At 33.7% G+C, this 23,768-nt stretch overlaps 1 protein-coding gene across 1 annotated transcript in view; it reads left to right on the forward strand.

The window, feature by feature from the left end:
* The window catches only part of LOC105363312 (protein FAM135B), a 62,736-nt gene that overhangs the window by 13,138 nt on the left and 25,830 nt on the right, over positions 1-23,768 (forward strand). Inside the window, exon 2 of the mRNA XM_011500980.1 lies at positions 22,980-23,204. Within this exon, the coding sequence (XP_011499282.1) occupies positions 23,128-23,204 (77 nt within the window). The 5' untranslated portion in view covers positions 22,980-23,127. The remainder of the gene's footprint in view (positions 1-22,979; positions 23,205-23,768) is intronic.

Below are 23,768 nucleotides of genomic sequence, written 5' to 3' on the forward strand. Positions count from 1 at the left end.
CCGAGAGGCCCCTAAAATGGTGGGGGGGGGGGGGGGGGGGGGGGGGGGGGGGGGAGGGATTGACAGGTGGCGCCTCGGGCGCGGCTGTTTGGAACGCGCAGTAGTAAAATGCCGAGTCCGGCTTGGCGCGCGCCACTTTTCCTCTGCGGGGTAGAAAGACGTCGTGACTCCGTCCCCTTGACGTCGTCGCGGGGGTTTGCTGGGCTCGCGTTACGTAGTTATTGCGATGTGTTGCGTTAGCGCTTGAATTTCGCCGAGATCGCGTTACGCTGCTTAGGTCATTCAATCGGGGCGAGGATATTTTAATGAAAATTTCAATGATTATTGAAGTACGTCGAGCTTTCGGTGCTCCCGACATTGTCGCGAAGAAGATTATTAATGTGGCTTGAGGTGGGACAGGAAGGGGGCGGGAGACAGACAGACACCGATGTAACTGCGCATTTGGGAGCGCGAAATTTTTTTTCTTCGAAAGCTCGTTGGATTCTATATCGTTGGGTGTTAAAAGTTTCGTCTCTCAATTAAATATGCTAACAAGTTAATTAAGCGTCAATCCCGAGGAAGCCTCTTCAGCACCAACTTTACTTAAAAATTGCATTAATTTTAATGTTTCAATTAACCAATCTGTTAGTTAAATTTTTATATTAAATTAAAATAATACGTGAGTGAATGTTGATAATTTACAATTTAATGATCCAAGCGGTAATTTCTTATACGAAAGATTTTTCTAACAGACCGCTGATATTCTTTAATTTAAACTCATAATCTTAGTAATAAAACTAATAATGACGTAATACGAGAAGAGATCGACGATATGTTACATTTATAATGATTGCCTACGATATTCGATTGATATTTAGTGAATAAAATCAGCTTCTAAACGTAAACGGCTAATGGATTAAGGAGGAGAAAAAAAATAATTAAATGAATAACAATATCATATCTTTGATATAAGATATATCATTACAAGTATTGATATCGTATTACGATATTTAATTCCATGTAAGTCTGTAATACGTATATCCAGAATGAGTTTTTGATTGCTTTTAGTTATCGATCGCTTTGTAATAAACAGCGGAACAATATGAATAAACTATCGAAATTCTTAAATTATAAATATTATAAATAATATAATATATATGAAATTAGGGTGAGTAACGACGTTAGTTTTTTAATAGCCATTGGCTTATATATCCTACAATTTAATAAACTTATTATTACGTTTCGATTTATTTATTGGTTTTCTGAGTATTTCTTAGGTGCAGGTTTAGTAATTGCACCTATTATGAGGTATCGATTAGCTTTTGAATCAAGTTATGGAATAAATTTCTATCGTATGTATTTGTATTAGTATGGCATCTCTATTTAATCCAATGTTATTCTAATAATGTCAAATGTCATGGATTAACGTGTTAAAAATTTTCATGTAATACACTGCATTGGTGAAAGTATATTGTTCCTCACTAAACGCTATATCTCCACTAAATACATGTGCTTTTACGACAATTTTTGTCACTGCCTTTGAATTCGAACTTGAAAGTGCCTCGTGTCATGTCAACGTTTACATAAATAAGTGTTTTTACTTTGTTACGTGTGATCGAGGTTGAGTTGAGTGGGAACGATAGATTACACATACGGTAACTTACACTGTGCTTACGCAATTTCATTTTTATAGATGACAAAAATTGTGTGTATACAATATGTTTTACAAAAAATAATTTGCACTAAAAATATTCTGAAAATAATATCAAAAGTAAGACGTAATCACTTTTATTTATTATTTTGTTTTATGTTTTTTTTTTTTTTTTTTTTTTTTTTTTTTTTTTGTATTCTGCACCGCTGTATTACAAAATATTAAAGTATTTTTAATCTAACGGTTTCCTTACTTTTTTATTATAGATTCTTTTTATGCTCTGTCATATATATATATAATGCGCGCACACACGCACACACGCTACATGCCAAATATTTTTCATTTGCAAACAGATGATTAAACGTTACAATGAATATCCTTTAAAAAATTTTGTATTTCAATATGCAGTACATCATTCAAATATTAGTATCCCAATACATAATTGATAATTAATGTTATTTATACATTTATTAAAATTTTATATTTGCCGATAGTTTAATACAAATATATATTTGCGAATTTTTAACGCTTGTTTCCTATTACAGTGATATTTCGATATGAAATCATAATTGTTAAAACATTTGCACATTTATATTCCCTTTTACTATTTTATTATTATTACTATTTTTTTCTCTTCATTTTTTACTATCATCGTACTTTTAACATTAGAATTATATACACGTATAATTTAATTAATTAGAGTGTTTATTGCAATACTATTCGAGTTTAATGAAATTATGTTTTATAATTAACTGAGACATCGGTAATGTATATATAAATCTCAAATATTCTCTGTATCGAAGTATTGTCCTAAGAACAATGTTATTTAAAAAATATTATCAGTGATAGACTTACGTGTCTTGAAATTGAATTTAAATATTACATTATTTTTTTATTAGTAAAAGATTAACTATACGCGTTAAATGAAACGATAAATATTACGATTTTAATAAATATATAATCATAATCAGAACCAACAATGGCAATGTAGTATTGCCATTTACATAGTAAAATTAATTTTTTATTTACTAAATAAATTTTTTATTCACTAAATAAATCCATGGTAAATAAAATTTTCTAAATATCTTAAACATTAAGATGTGTAATTATGAATATGAGCCTTACGTACCGTAAATTAATCAACACGCTATCCGTTATATTTATCATGTAAATATTTAGCATCAAATTAGAAAATATAATTCTAGTAATACTTTAATCTTCTATAAGCTTTCATAACATATTTTATAATCCAGGAATAAACAATATGTTTTAATGTAATTATCAATATCGAGTAAACATGTCAATGTACTTAAGAGAGAAAAAAATACATTTCAATCGAATTCGGTTATCATGCATGTGTACGTATATGGTAATTGAAAATATCTAAATTAAAAATTATGATTGTGTATGAGAGCAGAGTAATATTCGAGATAGGAATATTGCATAAAGATAGGTAGTGTGCGTTTCGCTTTAGGCTCCATTGAGTCTTGTCATCAAGATTATTAGATTATTGCTACGTTATTATTATCACCTACCAACTCTACCATCTATCCCGCTGAAATAGAATACAAAAAATTTACATTTGTGTACTATTGCCTTTGTAGTTGCACGTGGGTGGCATCAATAATCGCGAGTTTGTAATAGCCAACCAAGATGATCGTTTATGTATTACTTTTGTTCTCGATTAAATCTTGGCTTTATCATTTCTCGCTTATACACACACCTAATGCCGCACTTCAATTGTCGTTGATTTAGAATTACATCTGTCATAGATCACATAATTGTAATGCCGAGATAAACGTTGAAAGGCCACAATTCCTGCTTAATTTACAGCTTACAACTACGCATGCAAAAAAATAAACAACACACGCGCGCGCACGCACGCACGCACGCACGCCTATATATGTGTAGCGAATAATTGCGAAAGCTTAATTAATTAAAAATGCTGAACAAGTCGTAAAAATGTCAATCAATCACTTTGCCGATGTTTAAAAATAAATGGTACGTTTCGCGTGCCATTTTAATTGAAAAAAAGGCACGAAAGAAGTGACAAGAATCATTTAGCGTCTAACAGTCGACAGATTTTTTCAATTTAATTTTCTTATTCGTGCGATATTTCTTCGAGAGCTCCTCCTGGCGATTTCTTAAGTCATATAAATGTTTCGAAAAGGCACGGTAAGCGTCGGAAATCGCCATGAAAAGCTAGAAAAAGGGTAGTGTCATCGATTTCATTTGCTCGAAATAAAAAGAAAAATCACAATAAAATAAAATGCTATGATCTCTGATAGAGCTATATCAAATAAAGTAATACCGCACAAAAGAACACGTGGGGTCGACTATTATGCTCGAGAGGAGGAGGAAAACCAATCGCGCGTGTGGTCTGGGAATAAAAGTCGAATCTAAATTCGAATCTAAATTCGAATCTAAATTTCAGCTCGTTCGTCCTTCTGCTACATGGCTGGAGAGAGAATTTTAATGCTGCTGTTGCTACTACAGCTTTCCCGTATCCCCCTATCACGGACCCCATCCACCTACCCAGCTTCGGTATACACCCATCCTCTTCTGGCCCTCCCCACCCCCATCACTGAGTAATCTATCTTGGCTTTTGACAAGTACGCCAATTTCATGAAAGGTAGCCGTGCGACGTGGAGCATCTCGATATTATCGCCTCGGAGATATACAACTTTGTACGTGACTTTTATTTTCGGCGAGAGGGGGGGGGGAGGAGGAGGAGTAGGGGGTAGGTAGGTAGGTAGGTAGGTAGGTAGGTAGGTAGGTAGGTAGGTAGGCATGGAGAAAGACAAATGCAGGTCGATGGAAGGGGCCCGGATGCCTCAATATCGGCGGCTTCTCTGGCTTCTCCTTATTGACCTCGCCGGAATCAGGGAAAATGTTGCTGGTTTACTAAGCCCCTTGCACGCGAAATATTCTTAGACGCGAATGCAGCTATCTACTTAGGCGTGTATCTACGAATTCTTATTCTCAATCAGCTCGAGGCTTAAGACTTCTTACGATCGGGAAGAATTATTGCCTGGAAATTCATAAAATTCGTGTAAACATGGTATGCACGGAAATCAAAGGGATTTATTTATTTATTTACACCTCGTCATACATACCCTCTGCACCAAGATGTTAAAATTACTCGATATAATTTATTAAATTGATCGAGTGATATTATGTCATTTTTGTTATAGATTGTCGTCTAAAAGGCATTATTTATTGTGTGCAAGATTAAACACTGATTAGATGATAATTTTACTCGACGGGACCGTGTGTTGATCGGGATTCCAAACATGTCCATTCCAATTATAAATTCAATGTAGAAAAATGCTTTCGAGCAAATCCATTCATTCGACATAATAAAGACAGAATGTTGATTATCTCACACGACTGATTTAATTAATTTTCATGAAAGTTTTAACGAAACGTAATCTTATTATTTTATTTTTCGAGTAATAGAGCGCCTTCGTTGTGTTTGGACATAAAATTTGACGATTATTATTATTATTATTTTGTTTTTTTTTTGGTTTGGCTATTTCTATACTGATTCTGGAAAATGTAGTAATATTAATATTAATATAAATTCAATATTATAATGTGATTTAATATACATATATATTTTTTCGTTGTTGTTTTTTTTTTCATAATACTCGATATTGTGTTTAAATGATAGATTAAAAGAATTAATTACAATAAACTTAAGTGAAATAAGATTCGCAATTTTGTCTTGAAAAAGCTGCTACTCGAGAAGCCAATTATCTCGGCTTTTCATACCAGATCGATAACTTCATTGTGTGCAGTTTAACAATTTCAAGTACAATCGATGAGCTTTAAAATTTTTTGGAGTGAAAACAAGCGAGGCAAAGATCTGGATCGAGGGGGTAAAAATACAATTGCACTTTGTATCATTGCTTGTTGACAATGAAGGATTGCCCTTTTTCATATTATTAATATTAAGATAAAAATAAGAAAAAAACACAGAGAGTGAAATTACAATACTATTAAATAATGTCGAGAATAAAGTAGTCGACACTTTTTTTATTCCTAAACAATTGGATTGGAAATCGTCTGATCCAATAATTAGAAATTCGAACGAAATAAAGGACCATTTTGATTTCAATTAAATCACCAAGTTACATACAAGTTAAAATACAAGGTTTTTTCATTATATTTATAAATAAATTTTTACAATATATTATAAAGTACGCGTAGATTATTTGTTATATTGGGACTGAAAATTTATCGTTTGAATTAATTTCTTTCCCTTTTGCACATCTATGCAATATCCCGACGTGCAAATAAAATTATTTCCTGTCATACGGAACGCGCTGAATTGTCTTAAAACGCCGGAGAGAAAATGTCGGACCTTTAATTTCATTTATCGAATGTTTTCTTCGCGTGGAAAAGCCCATGAATTTTTCACTCGTATATTTTTTCATGAAAAAATAAATGATTTTTCGCGACTCGTCGCGAATCGGAGTACAATTTTTAGCAACGTAATACCTCGAGCTATTAATTACTTTCAAATATTCTAGTAAACGTGTACCGGTCTTGCTAATGGCGATGTAAATTGACGCTTGGCGCTTTCTTCTAGTGGCTTATGACACTCGATGACGCTGAGAGCCAAATAAAACCATCCACGTCCCAAGGAAACCAATTCGATTTGGTTGACGGTACGGATGGTTTACAAAAGGCGAGCACCTGCCAGCGTGACATTATTAAATAAATTATAGAAAATAAATAAATGAATAAATAATAATAATAATAAAAATAAATAAATAAATAAATAAATAAATAAATAAATAAATAAAGAACGAAGAAGAGAAAGTATAATCGATCGTGGCCATTCGAATGATTTATTTAGGCCCAAATAGCACCAATATTACACGCAGCGATCATCCGAATTCCCTGGTAAATTCAATTCCTAGCCCCCTTGACTAATATTAGCCTAATGAACGCTGAATTTTACGGGACGCTCGTTTGATAAACGGCCTGCATTCCTGGAGCAGCTCGTGGCGATGGTCGGTGACGAATTGCCGTAGCAACGGCGAAATCACGACCGCCATCCCCTCGTCGGTCGAGCTTAAAGGGGCGCTCGATCCCCTGAAAAGAGCCTGCTCGTCTAGACGTCTGACCAAATACGCGCTCTCACCACTGTGAATAGGCGTCGTGGAATACTCGGGGAGCGACGTCAGCGGGGCCAAGGTTAAGGCCGCTAACGAACGCCGAAGTCTTCGGTTTATTAGTCGCCTAGGGGTGACGACGAGGACGACGACGCGAGACGACGACGCGAGACCCTCCCACGCACGCTCCGGAACTTGAATTTTAAAAACTCCGGGGATTCTCCTCGTTTCATTCCTACATGCATTCTTGGCCGCTTTCGCTCTCCTTTCATCTTTCGCCCTATCTTAGCTGAGTGAGATCGATAGCCTATCTGGGCCCTCGAAACTTCGCTACAATAACAAATTCTAACCTAGCCGAAGTGAATTTTAATTAAGATTAATGAGGACGCTGCACTTTTTTTCGGCAATCTTCCGAGGATCGATTACGTGGAGGTGCCCCGCCTCGTCCTCCTAACCGAATTAATCGCAATTACGTGAATCCTATGAATAAATAAGGTTTTCGATTAGCATCACTTTTTAAATCAGTGCTACTCCGGTATCTACATTATGTATTTGCGAAGATATTACAACCAACCGCTATGATTATTATTCATGTCGAATGTCCAAAGTAATGGAAGAGTATCTCTGGCTATTCAAAGAAATATCATTATCCTTATTTTGATTGGGAAGTAAAAGCTTTCCTAATCGTAATCGCAATACCACAATATCCGTGAAATTACCGTCGTCTATTGTTTAAATGCGATTTCTGTATATCGAAGGTCGTGAGGGGAAAGGCCTCATCGCGGTCCCAACATCTGCGAAAGCACCATTAAACGCACCTGGGCCCGGCTCTGCCCAACCGTTACCTTGACGATAATAACGAGTATCGCTCGACCCCCATGCATCGACTCCCAGCGATTAAACAGCAATGAAAACAATGAAGCCTCGTCGTGAGCTCGACGCCTCGCAAACGGAAGCACGAGAGAGCGGGACAGAGGAGCGGCTCTGACTCTCCCGCACTCGCGCAGCTTGATCCAAGCACCACGAGTCAATCACGCAAATCCAACGACTTAATGCTCGCGCCTCCATGAGACGCGCTTGACCATACGGGGGCAACAGACGTCCCGGGCAGTTGTCAATTTCCCCCCGTAGGCGAGGGTGCCCTCGAGGGGTCGCGTCTCGGCGCCGCTCGACCCCCGTGTCTTTTTATCTCGGGGCGCTCGCGACCCTCGCGAGCGAACGCTCGTACATTACTTCTTCGTGGCTTTACATTCACCGGGGCGAGATACGATGCGGATCAACTATTCATTCGGCTTTTATCGACGGCAGTGGGGTGCGTAGGAGGGCCGGGGCTTCCAGGGGGTTCCATTGCCTTTACGGTGCGCGTGCTCTTTAGCGTTGAAAAGGCATTTACATCGTGTCTCCCGTATTGTCGAGGATGGAATGCCTCGTGCAATATTGATTTTGAGAGAAATAACGGCTCGACGTGGAACGCAATAATAAAGTCGACCGTGTAAGGCGAACCGCTAAGGAGAAGAGATTCCATTGAAACTTTAGGTAAGGATAATTAAGTGACTGAGAGAGAGAGAGAGAGAGAGAGAGACATCAAATTCGTCACTCTTTCTAATTTCTTTTGCGAGTCAAACGGATTTACGAGAGGCTTCGCATAGCATCGTACCTTTTATTTGGGAGAAACGTTAACGCCATTTCTTTCTCTATACAGGACTGTCATAATTATGCTGGGAAAGGGGACCGAGATTGAGTTGGAATTAACATTAACATTCCTGCGTGAAAAAGTCGTAATGAGAAATCTTCGCGGCGAATGTAATACTTTATGCTGCATCGTGTTATACAACGGCATAATTAAATTTAAATGTAAATTGAAGCACGAACATTTTATTTTAAAATCGTCTACCAAGCCGCTGTCTCGGCCATCAGACATACATCATAAAAGAAGCGATTAAAGCCCTTTCAAACATACGTCTGATAAAACGTGCTTATATTACGAGTGAGGAAGGAGGGGGGAGGCTCAGTGGCTAATGGGATGTTTCAATGACGCCTTCGTCCCGCATGCTTTCCTCCTCTTTTACAAAGTTTCAAATGAGAAAGGCCAAAGTCTTGTAGCTACGCGATACTCAAGGGCACAGGCTGGGGTGTGGCAAAGGAACGGCCATAATAATTTCTGACAATCCTCCTCTCGCTCGACTCCGTAATATGCATCGCGGATTTATCGCGCGACTATGGCTTGGCTATGTTTGTGTAAGGGGAACAATAAACGAGAAAACGGAATGAAAAAATATGACAAAAAAAAAAAAAAAAAAAAAAAAAAATTAAAAAAAAATAGTCCGATGTAGGTGACTTTAACGACGTATTTTTATCTTTGCCCTCCTCTTTCGTGTCTCTTACGTCTTTTTGTCATTGTTTTTGCTTTTGTTTTTGTTTTTCTTTCTATTTTTCTCCTCGTCTTTCTTGTATAAATTTTCTTCGTTATTGGAATTAAGCTTATAGCGTATTTCATCGGGGACGTATAATGTAAGAGGCGGTTAATAATATGTGCCCGATGATCATTAGAAGAATGGCCGAAGGATCGAATTCGAAGGGGAATTTACTCGTTTATTTCGCTTGTGCTGAAAAATTACACTGGCACGATAATTCCGCGGTATGAAAAATTACTCCCTATATATAAATATGTGTGCGCGCGCGTGTACGTGCGCGTATGTATGCCGAATAATCGCAAAGTAATAACGAATGTGCAATTACCGCTGAATAGTGGGATATTACTTGTGCGCCGGAAGAAATATTTGTTTATCGAATTGCATAATGCGTCGTGTGGTGTCGTGTGGTGTGTCGTGTGGTGTGTCGTGTCGTGTCGTGTCGTGTAATGTCGTGCAATGTCGTGTAATGTCGTCTAATTAACAGTTATTGCTCGAGCGCAAATAGCATTAAGTATTTATGTGTCGGTCGATGGGCGACTAAAAGAAATACCAAAGCCAGCGGGATATTGGAGTAGCTTACAAACGTCTTAATCAACATCAACATTCGAATATAGCAGGAGGCTTTTAATTTACATAAAGATGCTGAACGGTTTTAGAAATGAGTGCCCTCGTGCTGAAAAGATTCCAGGTCAATTTCGTCACTTATAGCCGTCAGCAAGAACAGCTTAATGACACTCGTAAGGGGACAGGGCCTAAGCTTTTATTCGCTATATAAAGGACGTCTACTTATAACATCAGCCTTATCCTTGGTCTTTTATAGGTTAAAGTCCACATTCTCCTTAAATCATGTTTTAGCCAGTCAGTAATCTCCTGTAAGAAATGATCATTCGCTTTAGCGCTCTTCGTATATCGCGTGTATAAGCGTCAGTGGGCCGTTGCATTTTATTGCGTACATTAGATAAGCGGAGATGAAGAGTGGCGAGATGAAGCGAGAGGGATGATTAACGTAAGCACGGCCGCTTACTTATGAATAAGCGTTATGAAATTTCACATTGGGCATGATTTATTTATAAAGATTTATGTAAAGATTTATATAGATTTCGGGCATTCTTAAGAGCTTCGATCACATCTTTAAACTAAGGTGGCATTCGCGTTGATAAGACTGTTGATAAGAAGGCGGGTAATTGCTTGTATGCAACAGCGAACTAAAAGTCAGTCGCGCTCTTATGAGGATAATCGCGGGGCATTGTGACGCATGCGTCTCGCGCTATACCGAATGTTTGCTGTATTGGATAGGTAGAGAGGCAGGTAGAAACTGCCTTCCTCGAGTTGTCGGAAAGTTCGTTGTAGACTGGGCCGTGAAATTATTATTCACGCACGAAATTTATTCGGATTTATATGTTGCGGAAGATCTTATCAATGCTCGTTGAGATTGGCGATCGATAAAACGGGATCCTCGGCTCTGATTAATCCGTATCCAACTTGCCGGGTGACATATTTATCATTTCTTCTGAATAATATATGACGCAATTCATGGAATTATTGATTTCTGAAAATTCACGATAATAGTTGGAGCGAGAATTTAAATGTCGACATATTATATTCACCTCCTTCCGTATTAATATCAATAATAATGTAACCAGACTTTTCAGTCGAAAGATTAAAGGCGACAATTAAAGTAATTGTGTTATTTGTAATTTAGTACATTTATTCGCTACCAGCTAATATCGTTATCTTTTTTATTTCTTTTTTTATTAATTTTTTTTATTTATATTTAATTTTTAATTAATAGTTGAAAATATGAAAGCACAAAGTTTAAGGGTATTAAATAAATATATATGACAGAAAAAAGCTACGAAATTAAGCGGATTTATGTGTTTTTAAATTGCTATTTTGTAATGCTTAATTAGCCATAAGATTATTACGGGAAAATTTTTATAACAAATAATCTTAAAAGTTTAATCAAAGTATTTGAATGTAATAAAGGAGATTTAGCGAGGAGCTTTGTTTATACGGTATTAAAAGCAATATAATAATAACAATATTAATAATAAATCTTTGCTAAAGTATAAGTATAGGAAAAAAATTTACAAAACTTTATTAATATTTTTAAGGAATATTATTATTATGTCGAAGCTGAATTGATAATTTCGTTCGCTCCAATGTCTTCTATCTACCGGCCTACCGTTAATTTTAGTTAACTAAGGTTGTAATAGATAGTTGTTCATAAACGACGTATAATCATTGTATGAAATAAACGGATCCGTAGTTTTCCTAAACTTGACACTGACGTGCTAATAGAGATTAGTCAAAGTTACAATACTAATTGAGTGTATCGGATGCTAATCGCTGCGCAAAAGCAGCGAGATTATCCCCTCAAAGTGTGTCTCTTAACACGTTTTTTTACGGCCGTTTGATTATGGTTTTCATAATTCTAGCGATGATGTAATATTAATAATAATGGCGAACATAATAATAGTAATAACAATAACGGCAATAGTAATAGTAATAGTAATAGTAATAATAATAATAATAATAACAATAATAATAACAACAAAAACAACAACAACAACAACAACAACAACAACAACAACAACAACAACAACAACAACAACAACAACAACAACAACAACAACAACAATAACAACAACAACAACAACAACAATAACAACAATAATAACAATAATAACAATGATAACAATAATAACAATAATAACAATAATAATAATAATAATAATAATAATAATAATAATAATAATAATAAGACTGTGTATATATATTGAAAATTCTTTATAAATATATACGTTACAAATATATTTGCCTTGATAAAGTGAGTAAAATCCTTCAGCTCATTCAACTAAAATTTGTCAATAATTATTCTATTAAAAATTTATATCTCCGTACATATTTAGAGATAAGTTTCTATAATATTTTATTGAACCCGATAGAGTGCAATAAAAATTTTATAAATTTCGTAACTTTCTGCATTAACGTCATAAAAGGCGAATGCACATTTCACAGATTTACATAATAATGTTGAAGTATGAATAAACAAATCGATATTCTTTTGAATTTCGTATATATAAGATATTAGTACATATTATGGTACTGTACATAGACGTAAAATTAATTGTTCTCCTTTAATTTCAATATAATATTTTCTAATATGTAATTTACTTGACGTAAATTTACAAAAATTGGTAACAATTAAAGATGATGTTTTCCTATAATTAAATTAGCATAATTGTATTTTAATAAAATTACGCGTACGTATACTGTAATTCTATAATAAAGATTTACCGATTCCAAAAATTTCAAAAATTTTCTTTGATTGGCTTTCCAAACGAATAAGAAGATAATTAATGTCATACAAACAGCGAAGATGTATATTCATTATTATTATTATTATTATTATTATTATTATTATTTAATAATTATTAGGAAATAGATTGATAGCAATTAGTATAATATACATATTATTAAACGACATGGCGATTAAATTATCTGTATTGTAAGACACATCAGTTTTTATTCAGACATGTAGTAGTTCAGTATGTGATCCAATTTATAGTAATACATGAATTTACTCAACTAGTTGAAGAACAAAATTGGCTATAACTCTCGTGAATCAACAAAAAAAAAAAAAAAAAAAAACAATAAAAAAACCCCTGATTTTACAAGGATAATACATCTTTGTTCAGGACTGTATTACGGTATATATTACATTTGTATTTTTACTTATATTCTTATGTAATTGATTCATTAAATTTACTCGCTAACATGTTCTATTACATTTCTACGTCGCTCGAAACTTAATTTATAAAGTAATGTCAATAATTCAAATTATTAACAGGTAACAGGTGTATAAATTTTGAATTAAGTGTATTAAACTTGTAAGGAACGTCACTCGTAGATAAAACACTACTTATCCAGTAACTTTTTTTTGTTTGTTTTTTGTTTCATTTTCAAGCAAAATGCTTTTCATTAAAACTTTCTTTGTAGATTGGATACAGACCCACTTAATACAGCAAGAAAATAAAATTTTTTTTTTTTACAAGTATTTTTTTAGTATGGCGATTTATTAGTCAACTTGTATGTGGTAATTTATGCATAATACAATGTACCTTGTCAACTGTCCATTAAATATGAAAATTGTAAGAGAAATTTAACGAGTTAATGATTCCAAGACTTTTTTCTTTTTAATTTTATTAATAAAGTCAATGAATAACCTATTAGGTAGCAAAAATGTCGATGATACTCTGCGATTTCATAAATAATTTAAATTTTCTTGCAAAATAATTGTCCTGCTTTTATTAGCATTAAATTGCAAATTGCCGTCTTAACGTGTAGTTGGCGTACACAAAGTACCCATTTTTATGTTAACGTTAGCCCATTCGAACAAATTGGATTGCCATTGAATAAAATAAATATTAAAACGGGTATGGAAACTTATAAACTCAGTGATCGTTCGATAGAAATATCGTAGTTCAAAATTGCGACTCGTGAATAATTGAATTAGATGTTTAAAATAGACGATAAAGGCGATGATTTTGTTATAATAATCTCCATTAAATACTTATGCAATAGCTTTTGTATCAAATATCCCGTTGATAAAGTTCGCATAACTCATTTTCTTCGAAAGTACTATGTAAATGGACGAAGATTTGATGAAATTCTTTCGCAAATTTTCGTACGAAAGCGCGAGCGAGTAGTTTCGCGCTTAATTAATATTCAAAACAGACGATTCTTTTTATTTAAAAGTTAATCGAAGTAGCATATTTTTTCTAAACAATTATCAGTCATATATTTCCAAATAAATACTAAAATTTTCTTGCCTAGAGAATCAAAGGAATTAAAAGAAATTAACGATACATGGATTACTTAGATGAAACAAAGACAATTTTTGCTCATTGATTCACGATAATTTTACATTTATTTAACCATTTAATTACTAAATTTCTCAAATAATTTGTATTTATTTGGATGAAACGAAGCTTTAAATTATTACGAATTCTAAACAAGTTCTTTCGTACATTTGAATATGTTGTCGTGCCTTCGACTTCTCTTCATCTAATCGCAGACTAATCATTTCTATTACCTATTCATAATAATTTTATTATACGCAATCGACCGAATATCACTCGAGCCAACATTTTCGACAGTTTCAAATCACTTCAAATACAAAAAGTACTTAAAAAGTTTTTACATTATACTGTAGCTATCGAAATTCCCTTATTATCTCTCGCTTTCAACCCTCCCCCCCCCCTTCTCAATCACAATTCTCTCCCTCAAGTTTTCCATACATAAACGATCTTCCATCGATGCAATATTATATAACCTGCAACTTGAACTACCAGTTTAAACAATTTAAGCTGCTGATACCGATCAACGCGTCATTCCTTTTTTGTTTTTTGTTTTTTTCTTTCCTCCTTCCATTTCGACGAGCGCCGAATCGAGGCGAGGAACGTGTTTCTCAAGGAAATAATTGTCATTGGAGTAACGAGGAACTAATATTATCATCGTAATAGCAATGGTAATCGCTGCTTCCTTCGATACAATTAATTATTAATATATTGGGTATGACGCTGTTTAGCACAGTGAGGGACTGGGGGGGGGGGGGAGGCTAGGATGCGACTCCAAATAAACATTAGCCAGTTTTAAAAAAGCCCAGCTGCAGCTAAGCCGCCTCGCTCACTGGTACTTCAAATAAAAAAAAATCAAAAAAGAAAAAAAAAATAAGAGAAAAAGAGAAAGTAACTGGGCTGAAAAGCTTGAGAAAAAGCTCGTGCACATAGTCGGCAGAGCTCATTGAAGTTTTTTTCTAGCTGGGCATTGAAAACGGATGCGCATCGAGCGCCAGTTAGTTCGCGCCGCTCTCTTTAAGTCGTCGGAGCTCGTTTGCGTCACTTTTTTCACTCTCGCCCTTCTCCGTCTTTTTATTTTTATTATTATTATTATTATTATTATTATTTTTTTTTTATTTTTTTTTTCAAGGCGTAATCGAGGTGAAGTCGCCTCTTGACACGGTCGATGTTGGCGGCAGCGTCCGTCGAGCTCGCCTACCCCTCGATTCATTTGCTGAATAGACGAAATTATACCACAGACGTCGGCGATGCTGCTGCTGTAGCTGCTCGCGAACCTCGTGGTAGTAGTGGTGGTGGAGGTAGTGTTAGTGATGCTAATGGTGATGGTAGCAACTCCCAAAAGAGGAATACAATCGAATACCTCTGCTGCTGCTGCTGCTGCCGCCCGACACTCCTATCTCACTCGCGCCCCTCTCCTGCCACCCCATCCCCTCCCCAGCCCCTTTCTACCAAACCGACACTAACCCAACCCACCGTCACTAGATTAAGTGCTTCTTCTCGTGCCCCTTTACTTCAGCTACTCACGGCTAATGCTCATATTTTACCTTAAATTCGAGATACACCGTCCCGTAAAGATTTCTGAGCTTCTCTAATGCTTTTATATCAAATTTTTTCCAAAATTACTTCCTGATTTTCAGAATGCCTAATCGACGGCTTTCATTGCATTTCGCGCTCACTTCCGAATTCAATTTCGAGCTTAAGCATACATTACGAAGCTTAGGCCGAAGCTTCAAGTACATTGCGTATTAATTATTTTTATATTTCTATGACGCATTAATTAAAAGTGTTGAACGTATATCTTGCATTTTAAAATGTATATTCGAGGATAACTCTTTCCGAAATGTTGCTATATATCAAGGCTTTATCTCGCTTCTTGTTTTTCTTATTACTTTAACGAATTCTTTGACATTAAAAACCATTTTTCTTTCATAAAATCTCTATTACACGACCCCTTGTGAATAAAGAGAAGATGACATTACACGTGTGTTTTCAAAACGAATTCAATCAAACATTTTCGTTATTAGATTTCTTACAAAAAACCACTCCTGGCCTCCTAGAGCACCGTTTTTACTCTCTCTCTTTTTTTTTTTTTTTTTTACTTTAATTATTAAATAATTAATAATTTAAGTATTTTTGTTATTTTTCATTAAATTCAATGTATTGTAAGACAAAATAATTACTTTATTATTATTATTATTATTATTATTATTATTATTACGTGCAAGTGGATGATATATTAATCTATTCATGGTATTAATAATGCGTCAAGCCTTAAAATATTAGAATACACAATATTATTGATATATTGAATAAACAAAATAATATGCATAAAAACTGCCTGATTGAATACGTAAAATAGTTGGAATATTATTTTTGTAACTTTCACAATCACCGTATAAACGTATATAAAAGATATTTCTATAATAATAATTACGTTAAATTTTTTATATCTGTGCCGACGATGTTGAATACAATTTTATTATTAACAAAAATTTTTTAACTACAAAGACAATGAAAGACTAAGATAATTATTTATTCATTAAAGTCGATATTATTCTATAGTATTATATTATAATGCTCTACCGATAATTTCGTTAAATTTAAATAAACAAAAATTGCTATTAAAATTATTTATTATAATTAGCTTGACAAAATAATTTATTTTATATTTATACCTGATTGCAATATAATATTTATCTATTTGATTTTGAACGAAGATATTGAGATATGTGGGTATAAAGGATTTATTTACAATCTCAAAAGTGCATTTATTTAAAAATGATATTTTACTCTCTCAAAGCTTTGTTAACTTTCAAACTCAAACCCAAACTTCAAAACTAATCAGTAATATCACGAATGTGCATTAAAAGATAAAGAAAAAATATCGTTTGCCTAGCTTTGATAAGTGAGTAAAAGTATATTTAAACATTTTTTTGGGCTTTTAAGTCATTATTTTAACGAACAGTACTAGTTATATTCGAAAGAAAGAGACAACATTCCATCCGCATTCTAAGCATTCCAAGTCAAATACTTTGTATCGAAATTATTTATAATTGTTTTAACTTTATGCTTAATCTGTTTGTTAATTTTATTTAATAAAAGATATAACTTCTAACGTTGCGTTAATGACAAATATTTTCAATCATTAGAAATAAATATTGGAATTTTGCTACTTTTATAATGCTGTGCACGAAAATTTATTAAAATACGATTAAAGAATATTTGATTATTGAAATGAAATAAAAAGTTTTTACACCATCGGTAAAATACATATCCCTTACGTCACGCCCGTCGTATTACATTAACTTGCACAGTATCTTACTTAATTTTACGATTTTGTCGGACAATCTCATCAAAGGTCCAATGTCGAGTATACATATTTGTGTTTGTGTGCGGGCGCGTGTGCGCACGTATGTGTTTTTTTATTCTGGTGGTGGTGGGAGGGCGGTACTATTGAGAATAACAACAAAAGATATTAAACTAGATTTTTATTTGGATTTTTATCGGAGCAAGGAAAAAGAAAGTTTCCATTGGTGAAGCTGACGCTCCGTCTGCATACAAAACTGGTCGAAAGTGTGATCTAATATAAACTTGAATAAATCATCTCCGGGCCGGTAAACTCATCTCGGAAATATAAAGCCGTAACGAACTTTGATAACTGTTGCTTTCACCACTGAAATACAAATCGCATACGTATCACTGGCCAAACGTTGCCACGCACGCACACTCTCCTGTATTAATAACATGGATGAATGAGATTAAGCTCTGTCTCTCTCTGTCTCTCTCTATCTCTCTCTCTCTCTCTCTCTCTCTCTCTCTTTCGCTCTTTTCACTCGTTATTTAAATGAGATGTGGATGCAGTAATGTAATACTTGGCGATCGCGAGCTTCGATATTTACAAGTTATTCGTGCGTCTGTCATAGTAATAAGATTCCTTTTTAGAATAATTTCTTTGTTAAGAGTTCATGTTCCCTTAATGATTAAAACATCATAACCCTAAATTACTATTACTTTTAACCTTTCTTCATAATAACAAAAATATAATTATTCATTTATTAAAAATATGTAGGATAATTTTATTCGTCAGATTCACTACTACTTTCATTATCGTATGGCCATTACATCGATATTACTCTATTTTTAGTTAGAGGCTTTTATCTCCGTAGAAGCACTGTCCATCTCTAAGAGTATTCTTCACTGACTGTATTTTAAGTCTAATGCTCCGAATAGATTCCAGTCGTACTTGGCCGTACGGGAATTATATTTAAAGTCATTACGTAAGAAGATTGATTATAGATCTAAGCGCGTGTAACATCTATGATTCATAATGAGCGTTTATATGGAGCAATAATAATTCATTGTAGTTATGTAAACAATCATTAGAAAGCGAATATGCGAATTTCGATAGATATTCGATAGATATGCTGATCTGAGCTTTCAATTTGAATGTTTCAACGTGTAAAATTTCCAAAATATATATTTTCATATAATTTGTCAAATTATATCTTTTAATTATTATATGTTATAATACAGCGGTATGTGGACACTTTATCTGAATTTAGAAACATCCGACTACTTGACTAAAAAACGTAACTTTTATTAAACAATGTTTGCTTTAATGTTTGAAATTGACTTTTGCAATGAGTTAGGTTAATTGATAATAATAACTAAGATTGTCAAATAATTATTATATCCCACTTAAAAGTCTCTTAACTTACACAATCATCTTTTCTTTACGAACTCGAATACCATTACCGGATAGTTACAATTTTCGTACTGTTTTTCCAAAGGATAAGACAGGATATGGATTATGGATTCAAGTATTGAACATTCAGCACGGGTACTATGGTATGCGATTTGCACATTATATTTAAATATAAATTATAGAGATCGTTAGTCTTGTATATATTTTATAGACAGATATATAAGAAAATGAAATTGAAAATAATCTGCTTTTTCATAACGCAGTGAAATGAATAAAAAAAAAAAGAAAAGAAAGAAAAAAGAAAAAAAAAATCATAATTTCACTATAGGATTTAATTGGCCCTTGAAAAAAAAAAAAAAAAAAAAAAAAAAAAAAAAAAAAAAACTGAAAAACTGAAGTACAAATATTTTTCTACATCCTAAAACATACCTAATAAAAGATGAAAATTGTTATGTAAGTTTTAGGGGAAATGGACAAAATGAATGCGCGCATAATAAAACCTTAAGCCAGTACTGAAAATATTAAGATATAGTTACTTTTAAAAAATAATGTTAACGCAATTCTGATAGTATTTATTAATATAATGCAAGACTTAAAAATATTGACCTAAAAACACATCGCAGCATTATCCGCTAAATTAAACCGACTATTATACGGTATTAATTTATAATAAAATAATAATTATTAGTTTTGAGCATACAGCATGTTTTAATGCACATCGATAAAGAATAATTTTTCTTAATTTGGATATAAATTCATTTAAAACTTTATCCCTAATTAATCGTCGATAAGTTGCACCGTTTTAAAAGCTTCCCTAATCGCTACAAAGCTCATTCATTATTAAGAAAAGATAATAAAGAAAATTTTAAACGAACGCCGCTGTTGTGTGGCAGCTAGTTAATGCCTTCCGAAAATAAAGTCGAAGATTTACGTAACTTCATTTACGATTCGTGTCGACGATTACTAAAGGACAAAGTTGTCGTGTAACGTTATACATTACTCATGACGCAAACGCGGTGGAAATAAACTAAATATTTTCCGATTTTCATATTTGAGTAGACCTTGACAGCAATTTCATCGAACATCAAATACGTCATTATTCGCATGCTCTTACGGTTATAGGGCAGTCAAGAAATTATCGGTCATACCCATATGGGTCCGTGGTATGCGTCGTGTTGTGAGGCTTCGTTAAAAAAAAAGAAAAAAAAAGAAAAAAAAGAAAGAAAAAAAAAGAAAAAAAATAATAAGAAGAATGATAAGTTCTAAAGACAGCGAGCCTCCAGCTACCTGAACACGTGCCTCTTATTCCTCTCTCTCTCTCTCTCTCTCTCTCTCTCTGCGTTTCACCCCATTCTCCATTCATTTTTTTTTCCGAGGCTGCGGCCGAATGAAAAATCGCCGCTTACGAATCGACCTTTCTAATTGCAACGTTTTCTGCTCCCTCAATCTTTCTTTTTCAAGCTTTCATTACGCGTCGCGAGATCAGCGCTGCGTGCTTGTAAAGAGCCCTTCTATAGAAACTTTTATAATGGATTATTTTAAAGCGTACGCAAGGATTTCGGCAATAATGCCAGAGTGCATGGGGCACGTGGAGAAAGGAACGCTACATTCACTAATTTCTTTGTGAATTGTGTTGAAAAGCTCATTTATCCGAGACACTGAGAGTTTTTTGTATTTTCTTGTTTGTTGACGTCACTGGGAATAGTTTGCAATTTTCATATCTATTGATTTTATTTCCACTTTTTCATTTTCAGTCTAATCTATATATGATTGCCGCATGATTATTGGTATTAAGTTTATTTTCATCGACTTAATATCATCAGGATAAAGTAGAATATGAGAATAGATGTTATGGAATGATACCTTTTGGTTATTCGCCACTTGCAATAAAATGTAAAAATATAATTAATACAAATGAATATTGCAATAATATTTGCAATAATATTATTAATATATTTCATTTTACACTATTGTTTGTTAAAATTTATCGAATTGCGCAGACGCTTTTTATTTTTAATAAAAATTCAATCAAACTTCAATATCTTGAGAAGAATCATTGGAAATGATTTTTACCATATTTCTGATAAATTTTCACCTACTTCGAATTTTAGTTTTCAGCAAAAAATCCTTCACGATATCTCTACATACAGATAAGACTAATTATATGAACATGTGAACTGAATCTTTACATTTTTTTCACATTATTTTCAAAATAAAATTTTTATTTGAGTTTGTTTTTATTATGAGCCTTATAGAGTATTATGGGTAAGTTTACTTTAAAAATTCACTATGTTAAATAATTGTTTTCCAAAAGAAACTATATTATTTTCTAATTTAACATTATTATTAAGAAAATGTTCTTTTTTTTCTTCTTGTTTAAATATTAAATTCGCGATTTCCTCATTTGCCTCATTTCGATTACGATATGTAATTTTCAAAATTGGATTCATACATTTTTCACGCTTACAGAGCCATAAAATATATGTTGTGTACAATGTATGAGTGCGTGTCTGCGAATGAATATGCATATCCATTTGCGTACGAGCGCGCGCGCCCACACACACACACACACACGTATATATACATATATATATATATATATATACATATATTTACATACAGTTAGTTGTAATTATGTCATTTCATTTTTCGATGCATTAAATTAAACAGCTTAAATAGCAAAACTGATTGATTTTCATGTTCCATTATATTTTTCCTTTAATACCTTTTATCTTATTCTGAATATTCGATAAATAAAGAATTTAGTACGTGAAACGAGTTTTAATTGTTCGGCTATCGGAAAATAGAAATTACCGACTTACCGCACGTGTTCCATTTCCGCAAATAAGACCAATAACCCGCACTTCACGTGGATTAATCAGGAGTTAGTTGTAATTCTTTCAAGTACGGATTATTTTTATCATTTCATGCTATATAAAAATTTCATCAGTTCTATCATTATTCTGAGAATACAAATAATGAAACGTTATTTCAATACATTTTATTCGAGCAAAGTACTCGAATGCACTATTTTTTTTTATAAAAAGTAACATTTTTTAAGATTAGGTGGGCCAGCTGGAGGTGGTTGATCGGCTAATATAAGAATTATCGAAGGACTCACTTTTATTTTATGTTTGTATTAAAATACATACGTTACCGTTAATACATATTTATATATTGATTTCTTTATTGCAATATGGACGAATTTTTATTATATTAGAATATTAATTGAAGATAAAAATTTTTAATTTACTCACCTCAATGATGAAGGAGCGATTGTTGTCAATTAAAGCGATACTGCAGGAATAGTAAATTTTGCTTAATAATTATAATAATTTTTTTACCAGGATTATCAAGAAGTAAATATTATAAATGAAAAATTATTAAACCATAACTATTTTACCTAATAGTTGTGCTCTTGCAAAATTGTCTTAAATTTTTTATAAAAATTGGTTACGGACAACGTTTATAATAGTAAATACTATTAAATTAATGTTATCTATAATTAAAAACTTCATACGCGTATAAAATCTCTTTCTTTCCTTTCATTTTTTTTTTTTTTTTTTTTGCTCTCATTGTATTAAATTAAAAAAGTATTTGAAATTCAAAGCCCCCCCCCCCCCGTGAATACCGTACGTTTCATAAGAGCGTAGAAAGATTGGAAATATAATGTAAACTAGCAAATACAAGAAAGCAATGTCATTTAATACAATATTCTCATATCCATCTAAAAATTCATCGACAATCAATAATTAATTGGCTCTTTCACTAACTGGTTCTTTCATTAAATTGTCAATACTGATCGATAAAGGTTAACGTTGTTATTTAGTCAAAAATCTCGTGAACGCGCATTCGACGTGCAATTTAACATCATCACCTACCTGCCATTCAGCTCCATTAAACATAATATCGCATCCCCCGCTATCTCGACACACGTATCTTCCCTTGTTAATTTAAATCCTCGTTAATGGTCCATCTCGCTCGAATATCTCTCTTCTCAAAATTGCATAAAAATCTTCCGCGGTAAACAGTCTTACGACAAACATTATTCCGCCAATTTCCACACTTCTTCACGACTGTTAACGCATCGGTAATCGCCCGTAGACGGAATATCGCCGTTAAATGGTTGTCTCCCGGGCACAATGCCTCGTAAGCACAGCGCACAATGCTGTTCTCACGACTCTCTCCTAATTGGTGTATTGGTGAATTGGGTCCGTTAAAGCCGAATGCCCGTGTTCGCAGAGCCTCCGGCCCGGTGCAGCGGCCTCCGAGTGACGATGGAGGGGGGAAAGCCAAGGGCGGGTAGGTCGGGAGGTGCGAAGGGCCCGGATTTGGCGCTCCGGCGCTCGAGCGCGAGCTGAGGCCCAAGGGCCCGGGCCTCGCCACCGATATGAGCGATCTACAGGCCACACTCGAGTTCTCTCTCGAGCTCTGCAAGTTCTACAACGTCGATCTCTTCCAACGCGGGTAAGCATCATCATCATTATTACTATTACTATTGTTATTGTTATCATTACTAATTTTTGTTGATCGTTATTATTATTATTATTATTATTATTATTATTATTATTATTATTGTTATTATTATTATTATTATCATTAACATTATTATTATTATTATTATTATTATTATTATTATTATGGTTGTCGTCGTCGTCGTTGTTATTTTTTTATTCTTTAATCACGGTTTCGGCTGCTCTTTGCATCTCGCTGGCCATTCGCTGCATGGCGTTTAACTTTTTTAAATATAACGCTCTTGCGTGCCGGTTTTATATGTCGCTTAAACATATTTGAGAACGGTATCTTGAGTTTCAAGGAAGCAACAGTACTCGCGTTTCTCGGTACATTTCCCGGGCCTCAATTTTATGATTCATCCAACGGGCTTGTAAGGATATTGCATATAATAACAATAAATAATAATTATTATATATAATGAATAATGACAACAGCAACAACATCAATAACAACAGCAATAACAACAGTAACAACAACAACACCAACAACCACGACGACGACGACGACGACGACGAC

Source organism: Ceratosolen solmsi, unplaced genomic scaffold, assembly GCF_000503995.2.
Source record: "Ceratosolen solmsi marchali unplaced genomic scaffold, CerSol_1.0 scaffold27, whole genome shotgun sequence".
Taxonomy (NCBI): Eukaryota; Metazoa; Arthropoda; class Insecta; order Hymenoptera; family Agaonidae; genus Ceratosolen; species Ceratosolen solmsi.